General features: G+C 39.6%; 1 protein-coding gene across 1 annotated transcript in view; it reads left to right on the top strand.

Moving 5' to 3' along the window:
* The window catches only part of ERC2 (ELKS/RAB6-interacting/CAST family member 2), a 905,732-nt gene that overhangs the window by 286,170 nt on the left and 594,251 nt on the right, over nucleotides 1-25,311 (top strand). The window contains 1 exon segment of the mRNA XM_017894219.1: nucleotides 17,079-17,153. Coding sequence (XP_017749708.1) covers nucleotides 17,079-17,153 — 75 coding nt within the window.

The raw sequence follows: 25,311 nt of genomic DNA, 5'->3' as shown, positions 1-25,311 counted from the left end.
TAACACTTATTGAACTATGTTCCAGATACTCTCCTGGCACCACTGCTGCCTGGCTTTACACCTGGTAACCACTTCATTCTCACAACCCAGTGAGGTGGGTGCAGCTGTCATCCCCATTTACAGATGAGGCTGTGAGCCACAGAAAGGGCTAGCACCCTGCCCAAGGTTTCACAGTTTGTTGGTGGCAGAGCCGGAAGAGGTTTGCAAATAAAATGTTCAAAAGTCAGTAATTATACTTACATGTTTTATTGGAGAAAGGGACCACTGTTACCAGAGATGTGAAAAAATTCTACAATCCCTAATTCCATTTCATTTTTTAGATACAGCCTTTAGGGGTGCCTTTCTGGCAGCCTTAACAATTTTGTTGCTCAGCCTCATACTTGAGGCCTGGCTAAGGCGTTATATTCATGCTAAAGATGAACCATTTTGGACTATAAAACTCACTAGTGCCACCTGTCTAAGTCCTTGGGCTTTCATGTGTTGTCACTTATGTCAGTCCTTTTGCTTCAGTTTTCTTCTGATTTTAATAAAATAATAAAGGCAAATGTAATAAAACATTCCAGAGTTGCTTGGACCTGGCTTCAGGGATTAGATGGTGAGGTTTTTAAGCAGGTGGAGGGTTGGCTTGCAGAGAGTACCAGCGGGTTGTGTTCACCATCTGATACCCTAAAGCTCCAATTCCATGCATGGATAATGGTTTAAAAGGCTCCATGTGTGGTGCCCGCAAGCCAAATGTTGGAAAGTTCTATGGGGGATGCCAAGAACAACCCTCACAGAAGGCAATTCTCTAGGGGGATTGGCCAGGACTTGTTCATTGTGAGCCCCTTGATACAGAACCCCTTACCTTGTCCCACACATTTATGGACACACCATTTCTGATTCAGGAGCATCTTGGTTTGATGCCGAACAGCATCATACACAGCTGTTCAAATCCTGACCAGATTTTCAGCTGCTTGAGTAGACCCAGAAGAATGGACTCAACAGATTCTGCTGTTGTCAGGCTGCGTGTGAAATGGCCAGTTCTTGACACCATATTTTAGGAGTATTAGAAGCTAGTGCTTTTCCAGAGAAGAGTTGCCAGGATGGTTCTTATTTGGGCTCTTGCATTCTATCAAGAACAGTTGAATAACCTAGAGGTATCTCATGTAAAGAAGAAAAGTCCTTAGAAGAGAGCAGTGGTCTGGCTTCCCATATTTGGAGAACGATCTTATGAAGAAAGAAATAGATTCATTCTATGAAGATTGTACTGTGTAGCTGTCAAAAGCTTGACTGATCTTTGGAGAATGACAAATGTGGGCCCAAACCTCAGTTTTGCTTTCCAGTGGCCTGGTCTTAGGCTGCTCCATTATCCTCTTCAAGACTCTGGTTTTCTCCTGAAAACTGGAGATAAGATTGCTGCTTACCTCCTAAGTTTGGGGTGTGGGTTAAATGAAATATTTAATGGCAAATTGTTAGCACAATGGTTGGTGCATGGCAAGACCTTGGTGAATGGCCAGTTTAGATATTATTAAATTTTGTGTAAGGAAGAACTAGACCAAAGAGGGGAGGGTCAGACAGAGCAGATTTTGGCTTAACATTTATAAGGAGAGAACTTTCCAACTATCAGAGCTGCCTCATGGAGGCATGACTGCCCCAATCTGAAATCTTTCAGGCTTCAGCCCAGTGACCCCCATCAGGGATGTGAAAAGATTGAGGCTGGGAGAGAGAAGCTGGACCCGCTCGTTCCCATGGTGCTTTCTAATTCTGTGAGCCCTCAGCATTTTATACTACAAGGATTCATTATAGACAAGTGTTTGAAATGAAAATCCGCAGCGAAAGAAAGACCATGCCCTTTTCTGTAAAAATGTCACCACCACCACTGCCGCCACCATCACCGCTGCCACCACCACCACTGTGTTCTCTCATGGTCTGAAGTGTGGCACGTGTCTGCAGGCAGAGAAGTTGTCTGCGTAGGAGCCGCCCTCTGCTCCTGCGATCTGCAGCCATCTGGACCATGGGGGTGTGCAGGGAACACGCTGTTGATTCATATGCCATCCCCTGCTGGCATCTCTAAAATGGGCCCTCTGGCTGGAGCTGTGAAGCAGTCAGACCCTCCCTCTCCCACGCCTTCTCCAAGTACTCGAGAGAGAAAGGGGTGTGAGGGAAGATGTGTAAAGATCCAGGAATGTGGAAACATGTTTGGGTGGCTCCTGAGGGCAACTGGATGGAGAGCCAGAGGCTTTCTTCAATAAAGTTTTAGAATCTGGGACTCAAAATATGATGCCTAGAAGGATGGCTCTCAAGTTGTGTTCAGAAGAGCCTTAGAGTTCCAAGAAGACACCTCGGGGTCCTTGCAGTGGACTTAGTGGATGGGTGCCAGGCCCTTTCCTCCCCCTGTCACCCTATTAATCAGAGCAGATCCACTTCTTTCCTCTTCCTGTTCCCTCTGCCTGGACCATGTTCCCCACAGGTGTTTGTGTGCTGGTTTCTGCTCATCCTTCAGGTCTTTGTTTGAGTGTCATCTCCTTTGGGGGACCTTGCCTGACTGCCAGCTTAAAGTTAGAGGGGGATGATAACAGCGGGAGATACAATGCCTTAATTGGTACTACACTTTAGGACTAGCAAGTTTAGATTTATACCACACGCTTGGGAGGCAGACCTCATATGGATCCTATAATTCCCTCCCCCATCATTCTCTATCTCAGCATCCTCTTATTGCTGTTGTTTGGAAAGCACTTATTACCTGTATACATTTACAATTTTTAATTTGTTGATGTACATATTTCTGACTGCTGTCTTCAACAGACAATAAGCCTCATGATGGTAGTGGCCATTCTGTCTTAATTCCTTCCTGTCTGCAGGACCTATAACAGTGTCTAACAAATAGTAGATGCTTAATTAATTTTAGTGTGTGGGTGTGTGTATGTGCATGCATCTCATTTGAGGACAAAACAAGCTTGAAGGCTTATACTGCTAAAATAAGTTTTAAAGCCACTTACCTAAAACAAAAATAATGGAGTCCTACCCTATTCACTCCATGCTGGTTCAGATAAAACCTGGAGTTCTGTGTACAACCTCTGAATCATAGATTCTAACAGATGCTCATTTTGCCCAATTCAGACCCCTAGCAACCCTTTTGCCGGGCAGATGCACCCATCGTCCAGTGGCTGTGAGTGCTGTTGCCAACAGCTCATACCTGTGACCTTTCCTGGAAGTGTACCTTTCATGACTAGAATTGCCAAATGTTTTCCTGTCCAGAAGTGCTGGGGGAGCTCACAGGCAGGGGTGGCTCCCTTGCCTCAGGGGGAACAGATTCTGCAGCATAGCTTACTCTCTAGAGCTCCCTGCAAGTCCAGGCTCAGGTTAGATTTCCTATACAACACCCTTGCTTAACTTCCCTGTCTTCTTTATATGGCATCTTTCCCTCCCTTAAAGCTTTCCTGAAGAGCCCTCTCTTAAAAAACCACTTGCATGAAATTCCCTTTCTCAGGCTCTGCCTCTCAGGAATTCAACCTGAGACATAGAAGTAGACTAAGGTAAATGACCCAGGGGTTGCTGATAGCACCTGGTATCATGCCATATAAGAAACAGTAGGACTGGCTGGGTGGGGTGGCTCACACCTGTAATCCCAGCACTTTGGGAGGCTGAGGTGGGCGGATCATCTGAGATTAGGAGTTTGAGACCAGCCTGGCCAACATGGTGAAACCCCGTCTCTATTAAAAATACAAAAATTAGCCAGGCGTGGTGGCAGGCACCTGTAATCCCAGCTACTTAGGAGGCTGAGGCAGGAGAATCACCTGAACCTGGGAGGCAGAGGGCAGAGGTTGCAGTGAGCCGAGATCACACCATTGCACTCCAGCCTGGGCAGAAAGAGTGAAACTCTGTCTCAAAAACGAAACAAAACAAAACAAAAACCAACAACAACAAAAGGACGCTATAGTAAGAAAGACATTGGACTTGGATACTATTATTATCGGAGATGAACCTGATTTGTTCTTTATGCCCTTAAATGAGTAGAACCAAGGCCAGTGTATGGAAGCTTCAGGGGAATTTATTTCCTCTCAATGTAGAAAAAAAGACTCTCCAACAGGGGAGGGCAAAGGAGAGATTAACCATTCAATATTAGTTTCCTATTGCAGCCTTGACAAATTACCACATGTTTAGCAGCTTAAACAACACAGATTTATTAGCTCACAGGTCAGAAGTGTCCTGGTATAGCACAACTCAACTGGACTTTTTGCTTCAAGTTCTACAAGATCAAAATTAAGTATCATCAGGGCTGTGCCACCCCCCCTCCTTTTTTTTCAAAGGTTCTTGAGATGAATATGCTTTCAAATCATTTAGGTGGTTGGCCAAAGCCTGATTTCCTTGTTGGCCATCAGCTGGGGGCCACCGTGAACCCTTAGAGGCTTCCTATGGTTCTTGCACATGATGTGGCCCCTACATCTCAGAATCAGCGATGACACATCAAATCCGTCTCACACTGAGGATCTCTCTGACATGCTTATCTGCTGCATCTCTCTCTGCCTCCAACCAGAGAAAGTTCTCAGCTTTTGAAAGGTACATGTGATTAGATTGCACTCACCCAGATTATCCAGGATAATCTCCCTATTTTAATGTCTGTAATCTTAATTACAGATGCAAAGCCTCTTTTGCCATATAACGTAACATATTAGTAAGTTTTAGAAATAGGAAGTGGACTTCTTTTTCATTCTGCCCACTACATTTCACCCTCTGACTCCCAAAGATTCACATTCCTCTCAAATAAAAAATACGTTCACCACATCCCAAATCTCCAAAGATCTCATCCCATTGCAGCATCAACTCAGTCCAAAATCTCATCTAAATTTCATCAGTTCAAAACTCCCATTGTCTAAATCACTTATATATGGATGAGGCTCTGGGTATAATCCATTAAATACCACTCCTGGGGACATAATTTCTCTCTTTTAGTGGGCTTGCAAACTGAAAGAAACAAGTTATCAGCTCTCAATAGATAATGGTGGTAGAGGCATAGGATAACAGTTACAGATGAATATAATTTTCAAATAGGTAACAAGTAAGGTAAGATGGAGCCACTGGTCCACTGCAGTTTTAAAATCCAGCTGGGAAATCCATGAGGTTTTAAAGTATGGGAATAGTACTCTGTGATTCTTGCCTCTGTGCTCAAAGCCTACAGCACCCAGTTTTTCCAACTGTTCTCTCACCCCAATACTAACCAGGCCCAATACTGCTTAGCTTCTGAGACCGGATGAGATGAGATGCATAGGCTGAAGTGAGTGACCAGGACACTGTGTAATGTAAGAAATAGAATAATGACTCTTTAATAAGAAAAACTTTGTACTAGAAAACTGTCACAGTGGGAGATTGGTCCAATTTTTTTTTATGTCCCCAAATGAGAGGGACAAAGACCAGTGCATATAAGGTTCACGGAGGTGTATTTTAGCTCAGAAATGGAGTTTAACAGAGGAGTGCAAAGCTGGTTGAAGATTAACCACCCACATATACTCTTCCATGAGGTTTTCCAAAGTCGTTCTTCCCTCATCAGGCCTGGATGCTTATTTTGCCTTCTTTCTCATAGTATGTCATTCAAAATGGTTGGGGTTCTATCACAGAACTGAGAAACAAGCCATGAGTCAGATTTAGATCTCTGTTAAAACACTAGATGTTTGCAGAGGATGAAGGGACCGCAGATAGCAATATAAACCAAGTGTTATGTTTGTAATTAAAAGAGCGAGTTTAGACATCAGACTGACAGTGCTTGTACTCTCAAGTCTTACCACCCTTGCAATCTTGGGCATGTTACCTAACTCTGTCAGCCTGAGTGGCTGCACCTTTTCCATGGGGTGGTAAGTCCTATGCAGTGGATTGCTGTGCAGAGCAAATCAGGCACTAGATGGGAAGCATAGGCTTTACATATGATAGTCCTTGTGTAAGTTATAGCTGCTGTTGTTATTGTTGAAATTAACATTTGTGGTCTTATATTCCAGGAAATATATTCCCTTTTCCATTAGACAGTCAAGTTCCTTGAGACCTGGGATGGTGTTTCATTTATCTTTGCTGTCTCTGCATTGCTTAACCATGTGTTAGGTGTCCAATAATTATTGAACTAAATAACTACATTTTATTGTTTCTCCCTATGACATTGCCAACATAACACAACTGGCTGAATATTAATAGAATTTCATTCTATTAATTTCTGTGGTTTCCAGGACCATAGCATCTAAAGGACCAAGATGAATCTGTGAAAAAATCTTTAATGCAGATTCAGCAAAAGGAGCACATTATCCATTAAAACAAATTAAAGAAAAATGTACATGTACAGAGATTCAGATAGCATAGTTTTAGGCTCCCAAATGTCCATTTACTTATGACAGCTGAAAACTAATTTACCAATAACTTCGTACTGTATTTATCTATTTCCATGGAAACTGTTTCCCTGTCTCTCTAGAATTTGAAGCCTTCTATGTAAGATGAATATCTTTATGGAAATCTACATGGCCTTATATATTCTGCCCCCTCCACAGCCCTTACCTCTTGGATCTCATCTCTCAGCATTCTCCTCAGCATTCTTTCCACTCCAACAACCCTGGGAAACTTGCTGTTCCCCAAATCCTCTAGGCATGACATCACCCCCACTGAGAATGCATACACTAGAACATAAGCTCTGTGAAGGCAGGTATTCTCTGTGTGTCCTACCTGGCAAACAGTGGGCTTTTGGTAACTGAAAATTATTCAATTAGACACAATGACAGTGCATTAATGCTAGTGAATGTGAGAGCACAGAGCAAGGGGGCAGGGAAGGTGTTCTGCCAGGCTGCCTTCTTTAATGTGCTGTCAGGAACACTAATAATCATTAAAGAGCAAAAACAGTCATAAGGATACATTTCAGTGATGATTGTGTACTGTGTGTCAGTCCATATATTTATCCCAACTTCTCTACCTGATGAGATAGCCATGACATCCATGAGGAAACTGAGTATTAGAGAAAATCCAGTAAATTGCCCAAGGTCATGCACCTAGTAGGTGGAGAGGACAGGATCTTACTCTAGAGGATGAATTTGAAGATTTTATGAGCTTTATTTTCTAGATAGTGAGGTTTAATTTTCAACTTTTATTTTTAACTTCTTGCTTTATTGTGCATGGACAAAGAATGTAGCTTGTATATTAACTTCTGCCTTCTGGAATCCATCTGAGGTTTTCCTTGGTGGCTCAATCTTTAAATATTTCATTGAGTCTTGAAATGGAAGTTGCTGGATCCAAAGTTCAGTGTAATTGTCTATTAATTTAGGCTTATTAATTCTACTATGTAAATATTTTAGGTTATTATTTATAAATGCTTGGTCAAAGATTGAGACGGATATTAATATTTGAAAGTGATTCTGGGTTTTTTTTTTTGTCTGTTTTTTGCCCCACTTCTTCTGTGTGCCTAACCATGTTTGTCTTTTAAGTTTTAATATCTAATATGGACATCGGTCTCAGACAACTGCTGTTATGATAAAATTCTTTCATTTTCAAATACTGAAGAAAAGAATGGGAAATGAGACTGAATCAAAGGAGAAGCAGGGAAGTGACTATAATGAAATAAGCCCATTGGAGGTGTCAACTTCAAATATCAACTCAAAGCCAAGTGGTGAAACGGGGTCAGTGTAGCGAGGCGATTAGGAGCAGTGGCTCTGGAATCAGGCTGCCTGGGATAAATTTCTACAGTACAGTTCAGTAGGTTTTCTTGGGCAAGTTAATAACTTCTGTTTCTGTTTCTTCAAGTGAAAAATGGTGATAATAAAATGGTGATAATACCTACCTAGGGAGGTTATTTTGAGGATTGAACACATTAACATTTATTAAATACTTAAAAGAGTGCTTAGCGCATAGCAATGTGTAAGTAACTGTTAGCTATTATCATCCTTCACAGCAGACTCCTTTTGGTCGAAAGTACTGTAGGACTTCCAGGCTTATACGTACAGTGTCATTTGTTCTGTTTCATTTAATCAATCCATCAGTGTTTGTTTATTGAGCTCCTACTGTTGGCAGGCACTGTGTTAGGTACTGGGAGTGTAATGGGCATAGAGTTACTGTGCTCATGGAGTTTACCACTCCATGATATACACAGACATGGATTAATTAATTTTATAAATTAGTGTAAAATTGTGGCCATGTTCAATGACATGGAGGAAAAGTACACAATACTATGAGAGTCTATATGAGGGTATGGAATGTTAGATTAGTCTAGAGGGTCAGCTGTTGACCTTCCTGTGATGTATTTGCAATATATGGCTGTGTAACACATTGCCGCAAATTTAATGGATTAAAACAACAAACCTTTATTATCTCACAGACTCTGTAGGTCAGGAATTTGGCAGTTGCTTAGCTGGGTAGTTCTGGCCCAGCGCCCCTCATGAGGTTGCAGTCAGGCTGTTGGACAGGACCGTAGTCATCTGAAGGCTTGAATGGGACAGGATGATCCACTTTCTTGATGGCTCATTCACATGGCTTTTGGCAGGAGGCCTCAGTTCCTGTCACATGGACCTCACCATAGGATGTCTTGATATCCTCATGATATGGCAGCTGCCATCTACCAAAACAACTGATCCAAGAATATGAGCAAGAAAGAAGCCATAATTTCTTTAATCCTAGGCCTCAGAAGTCAAACATGTCACTTCCACCTTATTCTATTCATTAGAAGTAAGTTACTGAGTCCAGTCTACAGTGAAGGGGAAGACATTTAGGCTTCACCTTATAAAGAGAATGTTGAAGAATTTGTGGACATATTTTAAACTACCCCTGAGGGGTAATTATTTTCCTGAGATTGGTTAGTATGAGTTTTGAAGATATCCTAGACCAAGGGTTGACAAACTTTTCTATAAAGGGCCAGGTCGTAACTATTTTCAGCTTTTCAGGGCCATATGTTCTCTGTCACAACCACCCAGCTCTGCCATTGCAGCATGAAAGCAGCCATAAATAATGTGGAAATCAATGCGCATAACAGCGTTCCAATAAAACTTTATTTACCAGAAGAGATGGTGGGCTGGATTTAGTCTGTGGGCTGAAGTTTGATAACCTCTATAGACAAAAGGGAATAAAAGGGTGGAGTATTATTCCAGATGGAAATAACAGTATGTTTTAGAAAGAAGACAATTATTGTGCATTTAAGATACCTAAAACACACTTGATTCTCCACCCCTCCATGTACTGAGAGGTTTATTGAAACACTATTTGTAATGGAAAAAAGAGTAGGAAACACTTATTTATAGAATTACTTATTTAATATCATTGATAAAGTTTGGAAACATAAATATTGTTGAGGTAAAAACCAAAATGCAAAAAAGCTTTGTGCAATAGAGAGTTGGTATTTCTGTAAAAAACAACATACTGTATTGTTAGCTTTATATTATATGAGGACATACATATGTAATGAAAGCACAAAAACATGCATGAAAAAGATAGACACCAACTTCAAGATGATGGTTACTCTCTGAAAGGATAGAGGTGGGAAAGGTTGTGGGTCTTCAATAATTTCTGTTTCTGTTTTAGAAAAACTTTTAATTATGGTAAAATACACATGATATAAAATTTACCAGCTTAACCACTTTTAAGTGTACGTACAGTTCAATAGTGTTAAGTATATTTATGTTGTTGTACAACCTATCTCTAGGACTTTTTCATCTTGCCAAACTGAAGCTCTGTACCCATTACACAACTCCTCATTTCTGCCTATCACCACCCCTGGCAGGCACCATTTCACTTTCTATTTTGATGAGTTTGTCTACTCTAGATACCTATCATAAGTGAGATTATGCAATATTTGTCTTCTTGTGACTGGCTTATTTCACTTAACATAATGTCCTTGAGGTCTATCCATGTTGCAGCAAGCATTAAAATTTCCATCCTTTCTATGGCTGAATAATATTCTGTTGTACATTTATGTGGCATTTTGTTTATCATTCATTCATCTATGGACATTTGGGTTGCTTCTACCTTTTGGTTACTGGGCTAATGCAGCTATGAACTTGGGTGTACAAATCTAAAGCAGAGTTTTGACAAAATGAATGATTGATTAAATAGCACACTGTGCAAATATAGTAACCTGAGGCTCTTCTCTCCTCCTATTCTTCCACAGCACATTCTAGTTAGACTTTCACTCCTGCCATCCCCCAAACTGCTCTAGTTGAGGTCACTAATGACCTTGACTAAGTCCAGTGGTCAATTCTCTGACTTCATTCTATTGATCTCTCAGTGGCAATTGATATGATGGCCATGCTCTCATTATGGACACAGCTTCTTCACTTGATCTCTAGGATGCCATGCTCCTCTTTCTCTTCCTACTTCACTGGCTGTCCTTCTCAGGCTCCTTTGCTGCTTGCTCCTCACTTCCTGACCCTTCACTCTTGGAGTACCCCTGTGCTCAATACTTTGATCTCTCTTCTTTCTATACTCAGTCCCTAGTTGATTCATCTAGGTTTTAAATACTGTCTATTCACTAATCCCAAAGTTGTCATTGTAGTTCTTACTTCTCCCCTCAAATCCACTCATCTATTTGATCACCTACTCAGCATCTTCACTTAAATGTTTAATATAATTACAAACTTAACACATACAAAACCAAAACTCTTAGTTCCCATAACTCCCACCTTTCCTTCCCAATCTTCCCTATCTTGGTAGTCCACTTCTATTCTTCCTGTTGTTCAGGCTAAGAGCCTTGGAGCCATCTTTTGCTTCTCTCTTTAGTCCTCAGGCAATCTATCAGGAAGCCAAGTCTGCCTCATATTCAAAACATATCTAAACTCAACTTCTTCTCCTTGCCTCCACTCTGCTACCATGGTCCAAGGCTCTATCATGCCTTGCAGGAGTTATTCCAGTTACCTCTAACTAGCCCCAATGGGTCTGTCCTTATCACCACCACCCTGAAACCATGCTGCAATACAACACTGGGAGTACTCCTTTAAGAAAGTGCCTCATATCATGGTTTGCCTTTGCTCAGACCTTCCAATATCTTCCCGTTTTTCACAGAGTGAAATCAATGTCCTCACGACAGACTCCAAATTGGAGCTCATCCTCTCATTCCCACCCACCCCGCACTTCTTTGGCTTTCTACTTTCCCCATCCCTCATGCAACTTCAGCCACACATTTAGCCTTCACTGTTCTCTCTGCCTGGAATATCTACACTGCTTGTTCCCTCATTTCCTTTAGATGAAGATTGTCCAGTCAGTGGCCTATAGGCTGCATGCTACCAGGACGGCTTTGAATGCAGCCCAACACAAATTCATAAATTTTCTTAAAACATTATGAGATTTTTTTGTGACTTTTTTTTTTTTTTTAAGCTCATCAACTATCATTAGTGTTAATGTATTTTATGTGTGGCCCAAGACAATTCTTCTTCCAGTGTGGCCCAGGAAAGCTAAAAGATTGGACACCCCTGCTTTAGATCTTTGTTTAAGTGTCACCTTTTCATGAAGCTTTCTCTGACTACCCTATTGAAAGTTGTAATTGATCCGTGCCTCCCTAGTATTTCCCATTCTACTTCTCTGATTTATTTTCCTTTATAACATTTATAACAATGTGGTTTAGTCTCCTTTTAAAATTATCGTGGCTTTTCCACCACTGGAATCTGGAATTAAAAAAAAACAAACAACTATGAAGGCTGGGATATTGGTCTGTTTGGTTCACTGCTGTTATTTCTTGTATCCCCCATATCAAATTTTTATTTGAGCATCTAAATATCCCATGTCTTAAGACTGACATGAGTTGATGTTTGAGATTATATTATTCCTTTCCTGTCGATTCCTCCAATTGGTGTTGGTCCATAATAGTGGCAATTTTAAAACATGTCTTCAAATTCTTTGGCACTCCTTCCTTTAGGAAGCAGGCTTGTGGCTGCTTCAACAGAGCATGACAGAAGTGGTGCTATAGGACTTTCAAGGTTAGGTAATAAAAGGCCATGTAGTTTCTTGCTCATGTGCAAGAAACTGACCTAGAATTCATGAGCATAATACAATGGTGGTGGTCTGATGCCATTAAGTTTGAGGTGGCTTATTATACAGTAATAGATTTCCAGAACAATAATGGGAAAAGGCCAGATAAACATGATAATTACCTTTGGAATGAAAGTTAAGTTTTTAATTGTTGTTATTATTATTATTATTATTTGGTCTGTTGAAGAAAGTATGTGGTGTGTGTGAACATTATTCTGCCAGGTTCATCTTGGAAGCTAGTGTCCATCCAGATTAACTCACTAGACTCTAGACTCTCATTAACGCCAAGAAGTATCATTCTGATGAACCACTTGAGATTTCATGCTCAAAATTCTAGGCTCTTCATATATTTTCATGTTGATCAGCTGAAGGAGCTAGCAATTTTGCACTAGCTAAAGCCAACCTTGTCATGAAATTACAGGAAAATATATAATGCGGGGATTGATGTCACTGTGAGATATTAAATTTTGTGATGCTGCCAATTTTCTTCTCTTATTTTTTTCTGTTGTTTTTAAAAGTGAGAATGGGTGGGACTAGAAATACCAACCAGAGGTCCTCATTTCAGAGTCAGCTGTCTATTAAAAATCTGGATAGTCTCAGAGCTGGAAGAGCATTAGACACCTATTCATAAAGCTCCTGATTCTGCGGATCAGAGAGGGGAAACAGCATACCCAAAGTCTCATGCTGGGACTGCAGGCTCCTGACTTTTGACTTCTAGTACAGTGCTCTTTCCTCTCAGTAAGTGGTTCTCAGCCCGAAGTCTGGTTCAAAGGTAAACTTCTGGGGTGCTGATCCAGGCTCTGTGAACCAGCTGACATGGTGCACACCATTTTGCTTGTATGTGCTCTTGTGTCCATTTCCAGAGAGAATCCACTCCTCCCATTTGATTTTTACAGAGATGTGTGACTCAGAAAAGTTTAAGTACCATTGCACTTCATGATTTAATAATACTGTCATGTGAAAACTATCACAGTAAGTTAAATCTTATACTCATTCATACCTATATGAGAGGACATCAAATTCTCCTGGGGAAATTCATTAATTGTTTAGGATTAGCGCATAATGGGTACATCTCTCAGATGGTTAGGGGCAGTTGGAGCCTCCAGCAACCAATTCATCCTACTGTCTGTTTAGAAAATTTGGCAAGCAATCACACGTTAAAATCACTTTGGTGATTCAAAAGCAACAAACAATACAGGACTAATAAGGTATTATTTTGCCTTGTAGCCTTTGCAGTTCTTAAAGCAGAGAGAGCTGAGATCTCTGTAGATAAAGCCTGAAAGCTCATAGGCTTAACTTAGTAGAAGTTTATGTTTACTTCATATCACCATGCAATGTAGGTCTTCAGCAGCCTTTCAAATGATGTTTCAGAAGTGTGGGCTTCTTTTATCTTGAGGCTACACTGTCTTCTTGGATATTGAAGTCCTTCACTTCTAGCTAGTCATCACACAGCGGGCGCCTGTAGTAGGGTGGGGGGAGGGAGAGGAGAGGGGACGGCGATAGCCCCTATTCGTATAGATATATTCCTAATGTAATTATGACGGGTTAATGGTACAGCACCCAACATGGCCCACGGTCGGATCGGTTACATATGCTAACAAACCTGCCACGTTGTGCCACATGTACCCTTAGAACTACAGCCTATAATAAATAAAAATATAAAACAGGTGTTCAAACAAAAGAAAAAGAGGGAGAGTTGAGGACTAGTTAGGAAGTTTTTATGAAAGTTGATTGAGTTGCACATTTCTAACCACATTCCACTGACCAGAAATAAGTCCCATGGCCCCATCTAGGTAGTGGTTGTGGGGCCTCCTGGCAACAACTCTATAGTATGGAGGAGGAGCACAAACCTTCCTTGGCAACTGGTCCTCTGCCACAGGGTGAGTATTATAATAATCCCAAATCTCAGAGATAGGTGAAGTGCTTGAGATGGGATTTTCAGACAGTCCATGTTGTCTGGATATAGATTACAATTTTCATTTACCTGACACCTTAGGAATCAAGGTGATCCTCATAATCTATGAAGTCAGGGTTGAAAAATATTGTAATTAAGAAAATTACAATTCTTGGGTAATTGGAGATTTTTTTTTATTTTTAAAGGAGTGACACAGAGGGTAAGGGCCCAATCTGGATTTTTAGCTGGTTTGTATTATAATATAATTTGTATAATTATAGCAAAGAGAACTCTGTTTCCATTTTTGCATAACTATTGCTACAAGTTTAGCTTTTTTATTGCATGTTTACCCTTGACAATATTTTTGTGTTTGGCAGAAATTACAGCAGCACCTGCCTTTACCCTGGGGTTTTTATTTTCACTGTGTTGCTTAGTTGTTTCTTCATTATTTTTCCTTGTTTTATACAAGCTTAACCTCTCTCTTCAAGTTATAATTTTAATTCTGGAACTTGGAATTGTTATGGTATGAAATTATTATGAATTGCATTCCTGGCTTTTAAAAAGATGATTTCAGTGCCACCTGGCATCAGAATGGGTGATCTGTGAAATGTATTTCTTCTAACAGTTGCTACAGAGAAACTCTGACAAGTGACTTACTTTCTGTTTTCTTGTCTATGAGTTTTTATTGGTCCAGTGAACTACAGCAATCTTGGAAGTAATGTTGAGGACCAAGTAGATTTTTCCTTTGTGGAGGTTGAAATCTCATAGGATCCACCCAATGCTATGTTGGCACTGGGTTGTAGTGACCCATGAAAGCTGGAAAAAAACCATATATTGATTCCAAATTGATTGGAAACTTGTTCTAATAACTAAAGTTACAAATTAAATATACAAACACACAATTAAATAAATTACATTAAAAACTCATAATTTCCTAATTTCTTATTACACTTTACTATTATCTAAGATCTTGAGGTTGTTACATTTATTGTGTCTGTGTGGTAGAAAATACCATACAATGGGGGGTGCTATTGTGTTTCCCTTCCCAAGTCTGCATTCAGGGATGCCACTTGGGTAGCTTGATATTGACCATGGTGGGTGCAGGTTTTTTAAATTTCCAGCAGCCCACTGTGCTCACCATGTACAACATCTTCATTTGGTAGTGCTGAGGCTTGAATGAGACAAGCAGTGCTAGGAACATCACAGATGCTCAATAAAGGACAGCTGCCTTAAGGTCCTTCCTTCAGAAAATCTCTGCCATTTCCAGAGTCCAAAAATGGTAGTGTTGCCAGATGATTGCAGTCCAGTGCCTCTAGAGGGACACAGGATCTCTTTCTATTTCTCTATTCATAAATGTTTGATAACAGTTGACTTCATCCTTTCCCAGGGATATGTTAGGGGAAAAAATATCCTGACTGATGCAAGAGCATTTTGAATAGTTAGGAAGCATACTTCTCAAATTGGAGGTTGAGAAAGAGCTTTGTACAGGGTGGCTGATTTGTGCCAGTGATTAGTTTGAGAAGAAAATATTATTTTCAGATTCCTGGTCCAGAGCTGTAGTATTAACTCCCCTACACTGGTCCTTGGACATATGCCCTATGTTCCACCTGTAAGATTTCTTGGGCCACTGGCAAATATAATAAGAATAGCATAATAGGATGTGGGCAAAAGATTGCCTGCTTATCTTATTCTGGATAGGACTGTCTTTTATTGTGGGTCTTGAGTGTTCTGATAGCTTTTACATTAACGTGGCCTATCTTTTTTTTGGACGGAGTCTCATTCTGTCACTAGGCTGGGGTGCAGTGGTGCGATCTGAGCTCACTGCAACCTCTGTCTCCCTGGCTTAAGTGATCCTCCTGCCTTAGCCTCCCAAGTAGCTGGGATTACAGGCACGCGCCACCATGCCCAGCTAATTTTTGTATTTTTAGTAGAGATGGGATTTCACCGTGTTTGCCAGGATGGTCTCAATCTTCTGACCTTGTGATCTGCCCACCTTGGCCTCCCAAAGTGTTGGGATTACAGGTGTGAGCCACCGCGCCCGACCCCATGTCATATCTTTTTGAAGTGACAGTGATAGTAGATGATAGTGGTGGAGGTAGAGTTAATTTTAAATGCCTTTACTTGCAGAAAGCTAGAAATGATATTGATTCTCTTTTTTAACTCCTCCCCTTTTTTTAAAAAAAAAAAGTAAGTGTTTGTGATTCAGTGGTTCTGCAAGTCTAGAACTACCCCATGTTGACTCTAAATTGATTTTTGTGGAAACAGAAGTAAGTATCGATAGAATTATTCCATAGGTGACCTGAATCAGCAGCGTGCGTATGTGTGAGCACTTTTGTTTACTCCTGCCAACTGGTCATTCTCCTAAACCTGTTGATAGTTAAGAAAATCCAAGTGTGATCCGAACACACATTGTCTTTATCTCTCTCTTCTGCTAAGGCAACTTTTCATAGTCTCAACAGAAGTGTTCTTTTGAGGAGAAGCATATAAAAAGTGACCCTTCAAGATAAAATTGTAATCGTGGTGTTTGCTTTTACCTAAATAAATGTTCATCATCGTTACAGGGGTTTTTGGGTCCACATCTGGCTTTAACAATTTTTTTTCCTCCCCTCTAACACTGTTGATACTAATGCCAATTTTAATTTCTTGGCATCATGATACATAAATATATCACCCACAGATGTGATTTTAAACAAGGACTGAAACTGTAAATTCGGAAGCAAGAGATTCACAGGGCTTCATCAAATCACTCTCAAAAGTGACACAGTTGTACTGAAATGGTTTTAAATTGCTCATTTCAAACCTACCTCGGTAGCAAAATGCCATGCGTGCAGCGGATTTGCAACCACGTTAGTCATTTTCTTTCCTCTGTTTCCTTGCTGTGTTTGTATTGGGAGCACAGAGTAATGTAATTTAGTAAATTATGATTTGATGGCTGGGCATCAGCCCCAGTGTTGAACAGTATTTGGATTATGATTACTTGCTGGCTTTGTCACAGTTGACATTAATTATTGATGGAAGTTTCAGAAATAGCGCATGTGCCAGGAGCTTTCCACTGGAACGCAGGCTCCAGGCAGGAGGGATGCTAAAGAGTGTGGGGGAAGAGGCACCTGTGGCTTGTTTATGTCTGTGCACAGGGAAACTGGACCCAGCAGGCTGTGTAGTACCTGTGTAAAGGTTATGGTATAACGGAAGGATGAACCGTCAGGCTTATTTCTATCGTGTTCCTCCCCAGGAATTGCACCGAAGAAGCCAGCTTCAGCCGGAGCCAGCCAAGACGAAGGCTCTTCAGACTGTCATCGAAATGAAGGTAGGAACTGTGTACTTTTGTCAGAAACAGTTATGCCTTGGGAGTTTGTTCTAACTTGGTGGTGCCTAATATAAACATGAAATGAACCTCGTGTTTTTCTCTAGGCACCCTGCTGGGTGCTTTACTTCTGAAATTTTTTACCTTCCTGGGCACATTTAATTTATTGGCCCTTTAATTAGGATTCCTTTTCTGGGCAAAAGAATAAAGGGCTCAAGAATCCATTGGCTGAAAGGAGCTGGGTTCCTTTGCAAAGCATGTCTAATCCTAGGGAGGTTTTGTGTGTGTTTTAAAAGTAAAATTTTAAAACTATAGTAATTCTTTTCCTCCTATTCACATCACAATAAAAAGCACCTTTGAGAAATTAAGAGTTGGCAAAGGGAAGTTATTTTACATGCAGTGGTATTGTTAAATAATTAAAATTATGCTATCAGCAAAATTTTCAAAATTGAAATACTTTTCAAGAAAAAATACTTTCTTGTGACCCCAGTATTTTCTCCTAACCAAGTCTGGAAGTAATAACACTTTACTAAGTACTTGCAAAGTATCCTATTTAGCTGTGCAGGCATAGAGATACACTGTTTAAAGGAATAGAAAAATCCTTCTGAGAGGATTCAGGACATTTAAGGAATCATGAAGTAAATGAGCAAGGCCAAGTCATGATCTATGATTAACAAACTGGTCTAAATGAAACTCAATTTCTTTGCTAGTATCTAGAAATTTGAAAACTTTTATTTACAGTTTTGCCAGAAGGGTGCAAATAGTAAAGTATTTATCTCAATAATAAATAATTCTTGATCTAATGTGTTCCATTAAGAAACACTAAGTTTATAACCAAGATGTTTGCAATCTGAAAATTCCATGCTCAAGTTTAACACTCAGGGAGTCTGCTGGTCACCATGGGCCTGCAAGAGAATTCTAAAGCTTGCTGATAGGATGATGAGTCTTCTCAATCCTTCTTGCAGCATATGATTTTGAATTATCTGTCCCCAAATTCCCAAGTTTTGGGGGAAAAGAAACTAATATGAGCTTTTGAATTCTTGGCATGTGCAATTCTGAGTAGGGATTGTTTTTCTTATTCAATGACAACTTCTTCATCCAAGTGGATTTTTGTGAAAATGACACAGGTCATTTGCTTTGAAACTATGTGTCCCCCAAATGAGGTTACATGAGTCAAGGCACTCATAATGTATTTGTAGCATCTGGGCTTGAAAAATATATTTGAAGGCACTAAATGCCAATAGGATTAAAAATAATGATTAACCCTGGCTCATCAGTTGTTTTAAACTTATATAATTTAAACATTTTGAAAAGAAACTGAACATTCTACACTGGGGAAGGGTAGGCCAGTGGTTCATAATTCAGAGTTTATCCTCACTTCACATTGGAATCAAACCTGATACTTGGTTAAGGCGTAAAAAAAAGAAAAGAAAAAAAAGGGAAAATGAAAAGACAAAAGGACAAAAGACTTGATTTTTTTTTTGCAAAGGGTGACTCAGTCCCTTCCACCTGCCTCCACACCCACCTTCCAAGTCAGCACAAATAGTAATGGAGAAGAGGCTGTATATATAATCTATTTCTAAATTATCATTTTTTTTTTTTTTAAAAAGAGAGAGTTCCCAAGGCCTTTGGAAAACACAGGAGAAACATCTCTTCTAATGTGGTGGATAGTTTCCTGGTAAATGTCTCCATACAAAGACAATTGGTATCTTTTTTGTGACTTTTAAAGTAGAAAATATGTTAGACCCTAGTTTGTTGTTTCTAGCATTATGTTTTATTATAAAACAAAAAAATTATAAATAAAAAACTCAGGTTATCTACATGGGAAGGCAGAGAAACTTGAATTCTAGGGCAAATTCATATCCACATATTATCAGTAAATTGAACCTAGAGTTTTCCTTTTATGGATGGCAATGTTGCTGATGTGTAGGCATAAGGCATTTGTATTTTTAGGACAAATGAAGATCAATATAATTTTCAGGAAACTGATCCTCAAGTTTTTCTGTTGTTTTTTTGGTTGCCTGTTAACTTACAAAAGCACTGCCTTCTGTCTTGTCATCAGAGAAGTCTGGGTCCCATTAACATCTATCCTCAACATACCTAAATTGAGTTATGGAGGCAGCTGGTAGAGGGTCATCTCAGCCATGTGTATAGCTCAGGCTGGAGGCTGTGATCTCATCTGATTTTGTACATTACACCCCTATGAAATTGGTGGGAATATTGGAAGTTCATATTGTACAGGCTTTAGAGTTGACTACCAAATCGAACTGACCCTTCAGCCTAGTGAGTGGAACTTGAGACCCTGTTGTATTTTAGCCCTGGGTAAACATTGGTGTCATCTAGTGCCTTGATAGAATTTAAAATTAAGAAGAGATTTCTTGGCGGGGTGCAGTGGCTCATACCTGTAATCCCAGCACTTTGGGAGGCCGAGGCAGGTAGATCACAAGGTCAGGAGTTTGAGACCAGCCTGACTAACATGGTGAAACCCCGTCTCTAATAAAAATACAAAAATTAGGCCCGGATGCAGTGGCTCACGCCTGTAATCCCAGCCCTTTGGAGGCTTAGGCGGGCGGATCACGAGGTCAGGAGATCGAGACCATCCTGGCTAACACGGTGAAACCCCGTCTCTACTGAAAAATACAAAAAATCAGCCGGGCGTGGTGGCGGGCGCCTGTAGTCCCAGCTCCTCGCGAGGCTGAGGCAGGAGTGGGGAACCCCCGGGGGAAGTGGAGCTTGCAGTGAGGCAAGACGCACCCACTGCACTCCAGTCTGGCGAAAGAGCGAGACTCCGTCTCAAAAAAGAAAAAAAAAAAAAAAAATTGGCAAAAATTTAATTAGGTGTGGTGGCGGGCACCTGTAATACCAGCTACTCAGGAGGCAGAGGCAGGAGAATCACTTGAACCTGGGACGCGGATGTTGCAGTTAGCCAAGATCTTGCCACAGAACTCCAGCCTGGGTGACATTGTGAGACATTGTCTCAAAGAAAAAAAAAAAAAGAAGAGATTTCATAGACTAAATTGGGCTCAGAGATTATCCCTATTTGTTTCTTGCTTTTGGAGGAACTAAGGGTGAGCTTCAACCCCCATTGTCCCCATGTACACACTTTGCAAAAACTCACAAAAGACTTTTGTTGTGAAAGTCTGTGAAATCTTGCTTAAATTTAAGCACTATTTAGAACCACAGTCTGGTAGTTCTAGATTTTTGTGTTCCCTCCCCGGACTTTGGAGTTGTGAAAATGTGTTTTTCTGGGGTGAACCTTGGGAAATATCATCTGCCTGCATCAAATTGGGGGCAGTTCTTTTGCAGACATCACATCTACTACCAGCCAGTTGAGCCTGGGAGCTAAAGCTACCTGAATGAAAAATGAAAGGAAGCCAAGTGAATAAAGTTATTTGTAATTTATCTTCTTGCAGGAAGCTTCAACTTTTAATTTTGATCCTGTTTTGGTCTGGCAGGTATGTTCCAAGTTTGCACTTAGAACATTGTGTGTGTTTCTTGGAAAATTAGTTTCTTGTAGGTATTGCAGTGCTCCTCCTTCTTTTGCTTTTCTGTCTAAAGATTCTTTACTAAGCTCTTCTTTTCTGCTCTTGTGGATAACTGTCAATAAGAATGGCAGTTAAAAGGCTTGTTTTCTCTTTTTTCTTTCTTTAATGCTAATTCCTTTGAAAGAATGTGTAACTTATTTTTATTATAAATTTGACATGACATAAACATGACGTCCAAAAGTTTTACTTTCTTGTGTCATTCATAAAGCCATTTGGTTTTTTTTTTTTTTTTTTTTTAAAAAAAAAAAGAAAGTAATGGCAGTTTTTTTCAAATAATCTCAAACCCCTTTTTCATTGTGAGAACTTTTAAGTGAAGGAAAATCTATTTCTAAGTGGCTAAACTCAAAAGGAAATTTATTGGAAAAAAATTTACTGGCAAAAAACAGGGGTATTACTTTGGGCATATCTTGATCCAGAGGCTCAAAAGATGTTAGCAGATCCCATTTTCTCTTATTCCATCCCTTATCTTGTCTGCCTTCATGTGAGCTCTATTTTCAGGCAACCTTTCCCTGACTCTGAGCAAATGGCTACAGCAGCTCCAACAATCACAAATGGAAGGGCAGGGAGAATGTTGTGCTTTTAAAAAATGTAAAACTCAACCCTTAGAGTAATAATAATAACTGAGATTACACATAAAACTTCACTCCAAACTTAGCAGCTGAGGCTGAAAAGAACATACATAGAGTTTTCTAGATCTCATTTGCTTAAAACATTAAATGATATTCTTTGGGAAAAACAAACATTTTGCTAGTACAGCAGAAACTATCAGATTTTCAGCAGAATTTATCAAAGAAGACATATATGAGTGACATAAGGGTTTTAGTAAAAGTTTCAGAATATGTGCTTGATTTGGTGAACTTGTTAACTAAAGTGGATTAAGAAGCCAGAGACATAATGTGAAGTTAAAAGCAGTATTTCTGTGGTAATTGAAGTGAGGATTGTGGGTATTTAACTTTCCAGTCCCATGGTCAGCGAGAGCACTTGTGTGCCTTGAGCTGTTCCTCTTGAGTGACATTTGTCCCCACCAGGCTTTTTGTTATTGGAAGTAAGTAGTAAGCAAAGTAAGACTGAGTTCCTCTAAGTTGCTGAAGTGTAAGTGGTACTATTGGTGAAAGAACATGATTTTGCATTCAGGTACAACTTTAATGCAGAGGTTAATTTTTTTGTTATAAAAATAAGACTTTACTTTGTTTTCGTGCCCAGGCAGATAACTGTTGTTCTGCATGGAGCTGACCTGCAGCTGGGTTAAGTTTCACTCAAAAGGTGTCTTGGTATTTGGTCAAATTTAGCCTGCTTAGTTCCACAAAATATGAAAGGGATATACTGGAACACTGTGAAGTCAAGAACTACTACTTGGCAACTTTCCTGAGTTTCATGTAACTAGGAAGGGGAGAGAGTTCAAAGGCAAACCTAGACTACTGAACACAACCCAATACCCATTGTGAACTTGTCTGAGTCCTGGAATTTGGTCAGGGACACTCTGAAGTAGCTGACACTTCTTTGACTGTAGGGCCTACCTAGGTTTAGTTCATTTACCTCCTCCCAGGATGCTGTGTTCATATGAAATTTGTGCCAATCCCAGTTTTTCTAGTAAAGCAATTATGATGATGGCTTTTAGGCCTTAAGAGTATGCCCCTGCTCCTTTTGTGGCTATTAAAAACAATAACAGCACTAACAACAACAGTGCCACCTGCACCAGCAGTAATACACAATGACAACAACATCACTACCACACATGAGGGCTACAGCACTTGATGTGCAATAAACCTGTGAATAGGCACAGTTATCTCCATTTCACAGATGAGAAAGCTACGGGTTAGAGAGGATAAGCAACCTGCCCATGGTCCTGCGGCTAGTCAAATTGGCAGCTGAGATTTCAACATAAGTTTCCCCTCAAAGCTCTTGCACTCTTTACTCCTTCTTTCTGCCTTTACTAAAGATAGGCCATAGGTTCAAATGTTTTTTCTTTCAATATTTACTTTGGAAATTGTGCCTTGAGGTTTGCATCCTAGAATGGGTAGAGACAGCTCATGAGAGACAGAGTGGCTTATGTGATATTTTTGGAAAGGTGCAGAGCTGTACTTTGTGCTAAAAGGTAAAACTCATTCTTTTTACATGTATGTGTTATCATGACTCTAAATAGGGCTCCAAATATGTATGTTACAGCCAACATACGCCCTGTTTCTCCCCCTGCATTTTAAGTCTTGCTCTGAAGTCTTTTTTTAACAGCCTGGTGTGATAACTTGTTCAAACTTGTAAAGGACTGCGTATTCTGATGTGCAGTGTGCATTTACAATGTTAGAATTATCCTTTAGCTTATTTTTTTTTCCTTGGGAAATTTCTTTACCTTCTCATTTTCCAACTGGAACCCCCAATATAAAACAACAGCAAACCCCTTTATCCCATTTAACTATTTGCCTTAAATAATGGGCAAAATGTGAGTTTTAAGTGATGGTCAAGTCAAATGTTAGCTCTGGATGATATATGGTTGTCACTTAGAAGCAAGTAAGATATTTTTTTAGAAGCAAGTAAGATTTTTTTTAGAAGATGAGAATTCTTTCCCTTTCCTCCAAACTCTTCTTATGATGTATTTGACTCTAAATGTTTGACTAAATGTTGACAGTCAATAATTCCTGCTATTACCCAGGTTAGTTTTTGTGAATCTAACTCCTGAAGTTGAATCATAAGCACTAGGGTTTACTGAGCAACTATTTTGTGTACAGCACCATGGTGAGGCTTTCAGAAAAACTGAGCTCGAAGTATTTAAGGAGCTAATGGTATGAAGTACATAAACCAGGTTATAAAGTGACTTAAGAAGGGCAAATGAGCTATGAGGAGTCAAAGGATATCAAATAAGAGAAGAACATAGAATGCTTTCTGGAGGAGGTAGCATTTGGAGAGAGCCTTGAAAAACTGGTATGATTTTGGTAAAGGGGAATATGGTTTATAAACAGTGGAAACTATAAGAGCCACGAGTCTAGTAAGTATAAGGAGTGTCTTTGGAAGAACAAATCATTCAGTTTGGTTGAGAGAAGACATTGTAAGTTTAAAAGCTGTGGTAGATCACATTAAACCAGTAGAAAAAGAAGGTAGAGAGAAAGAAATAGTAAACATAAAAGCTAACATTAAATAAATAGAGAATAAACATATACTAGAGAGGAGCACCAAAGCTAAGTGCTGTTTCTTGGAAGAGATTAACAAAAATAACAAATCCTGGTTAGAATCATCAAGAAGAGTAGAGACAGCAAAAATAACCAATATCAGGGATGAAGGGAGGCATCACTATAAATCTTATTAACATTAAAAATATGAGAGGATTTTATTAGCAACTTATGATAATAAAGTTGAAATTTCAGATAAATGAAAAAATTCTTTTAAAAACACAACTTGTCAAAACTTGCTTAAGAAGAAATAGAATATCTGAGTAGTCTTTTATATTAAAGGAAATGATTCTATAATTTAAAATCTTACCACCAAACTAAAAACCTAAAAACCCAAACCAAACAGAAACAATTAGAGGCCCAGATGGCTTTTTTCAGTGAATTGTACCAAATGTTTGAAGAGGAAATGAAATCAATCGTACAGAAACTCTTCCAGAATAGAAAAAGAGGGAGCATTTCCTATCTTGTTTTATGAGGCCAGCATATGTTTGATATTCATACCCAGCAAATATATTACAAAAAAGGAAAATTACAAGCAATCTCCTGAGTAAACACTGATGATAGAAAATATCCTAGTGAATTGAACTCAATGACAAATAAATGACATGACCAAGTGGTGTTTATTTTAGGAATGTAAAGTTGGACTGATATTTGGCTATCAATCATGTTATCCACTAAATTAAGAAGATAAAGGAGAAAATGAATATAATTCATAGGTACAGAAAAAGCATTTGATAAATGCAACATCCATCCCTGGCCCCCAAAAATGTTTGTAAGAAACTCGGAAGTAGAGGATTTTCTTAATCTAATAAGAATAGTTACAAGAAAGCTTTAGGTAATATCATGTTCAATGGTAAAATGTTGAAAGCTTTCTCTATGATATAAGGAGTAAGACAATAAGCCGATTACCATCACTTCTTTTTTTTTTTTATACTTTAAGTTCTAGGGTACATGTGCACAATGTGCAGTTTTGTTACATATATATACATGTGCCGTGTTGGTGTGCTGCACCCATTAACTCATCATTTACATTAGGTATATCTCCTAATGCTATCCCTCCCTTGTACCCCCTCCCCACAATAGGACCCGGTGTGTGATGCTCCCCTTCCTGTGTCCAAGTGATCTCATTGTTTAATTCCCACCTATGAGTGAGAACATGCAGTGTTTGGTTTTCTCTTCTTGTGATAGTTTGCTGAGAATGATGGTTTCCTGCTGCATCCATGTCCCAACAAAGGACACAAACTCATCCTTTTTTTATGGCTGCATAGTATTCCATGGTGTATATGTGTCACATTTTCTTAATCCAGTCTGTCACTGATGGACATTTGGGTTGATTCCAAGTCTTTGCTATTGTGAATAGTGCCGCAATAAACATACGTGTGCATGTGTCTTTATAGCAGCATGACTTATAATCCTTTGGGTATATCCCCAGTAATGGGATGGCTGGGTCAAATG

The sequence above is a fragment of the Rhinopithecus bieti genome, unplaced genomic scaffold (genome assembly GCF_001698545.2).
Source record: "Rhinopithecus bieti isolate Rb0 unplaced genomic scaffold, ASM169854v2 scaffold_21649, whole genome shotgun sequence".
NCBI classification, from domain to species: Eukaryota; Metazoa; Chordata; class Mammalia; order Primates; family Cercopithecidae; genus Rhinopithecus; species Rhinopithecus bieti.
The sequence above is the reverse complement of the archived record's forward strand: the minus strand, read 5'-3'. Positions and strand labels throughout refer to the sequence as shown.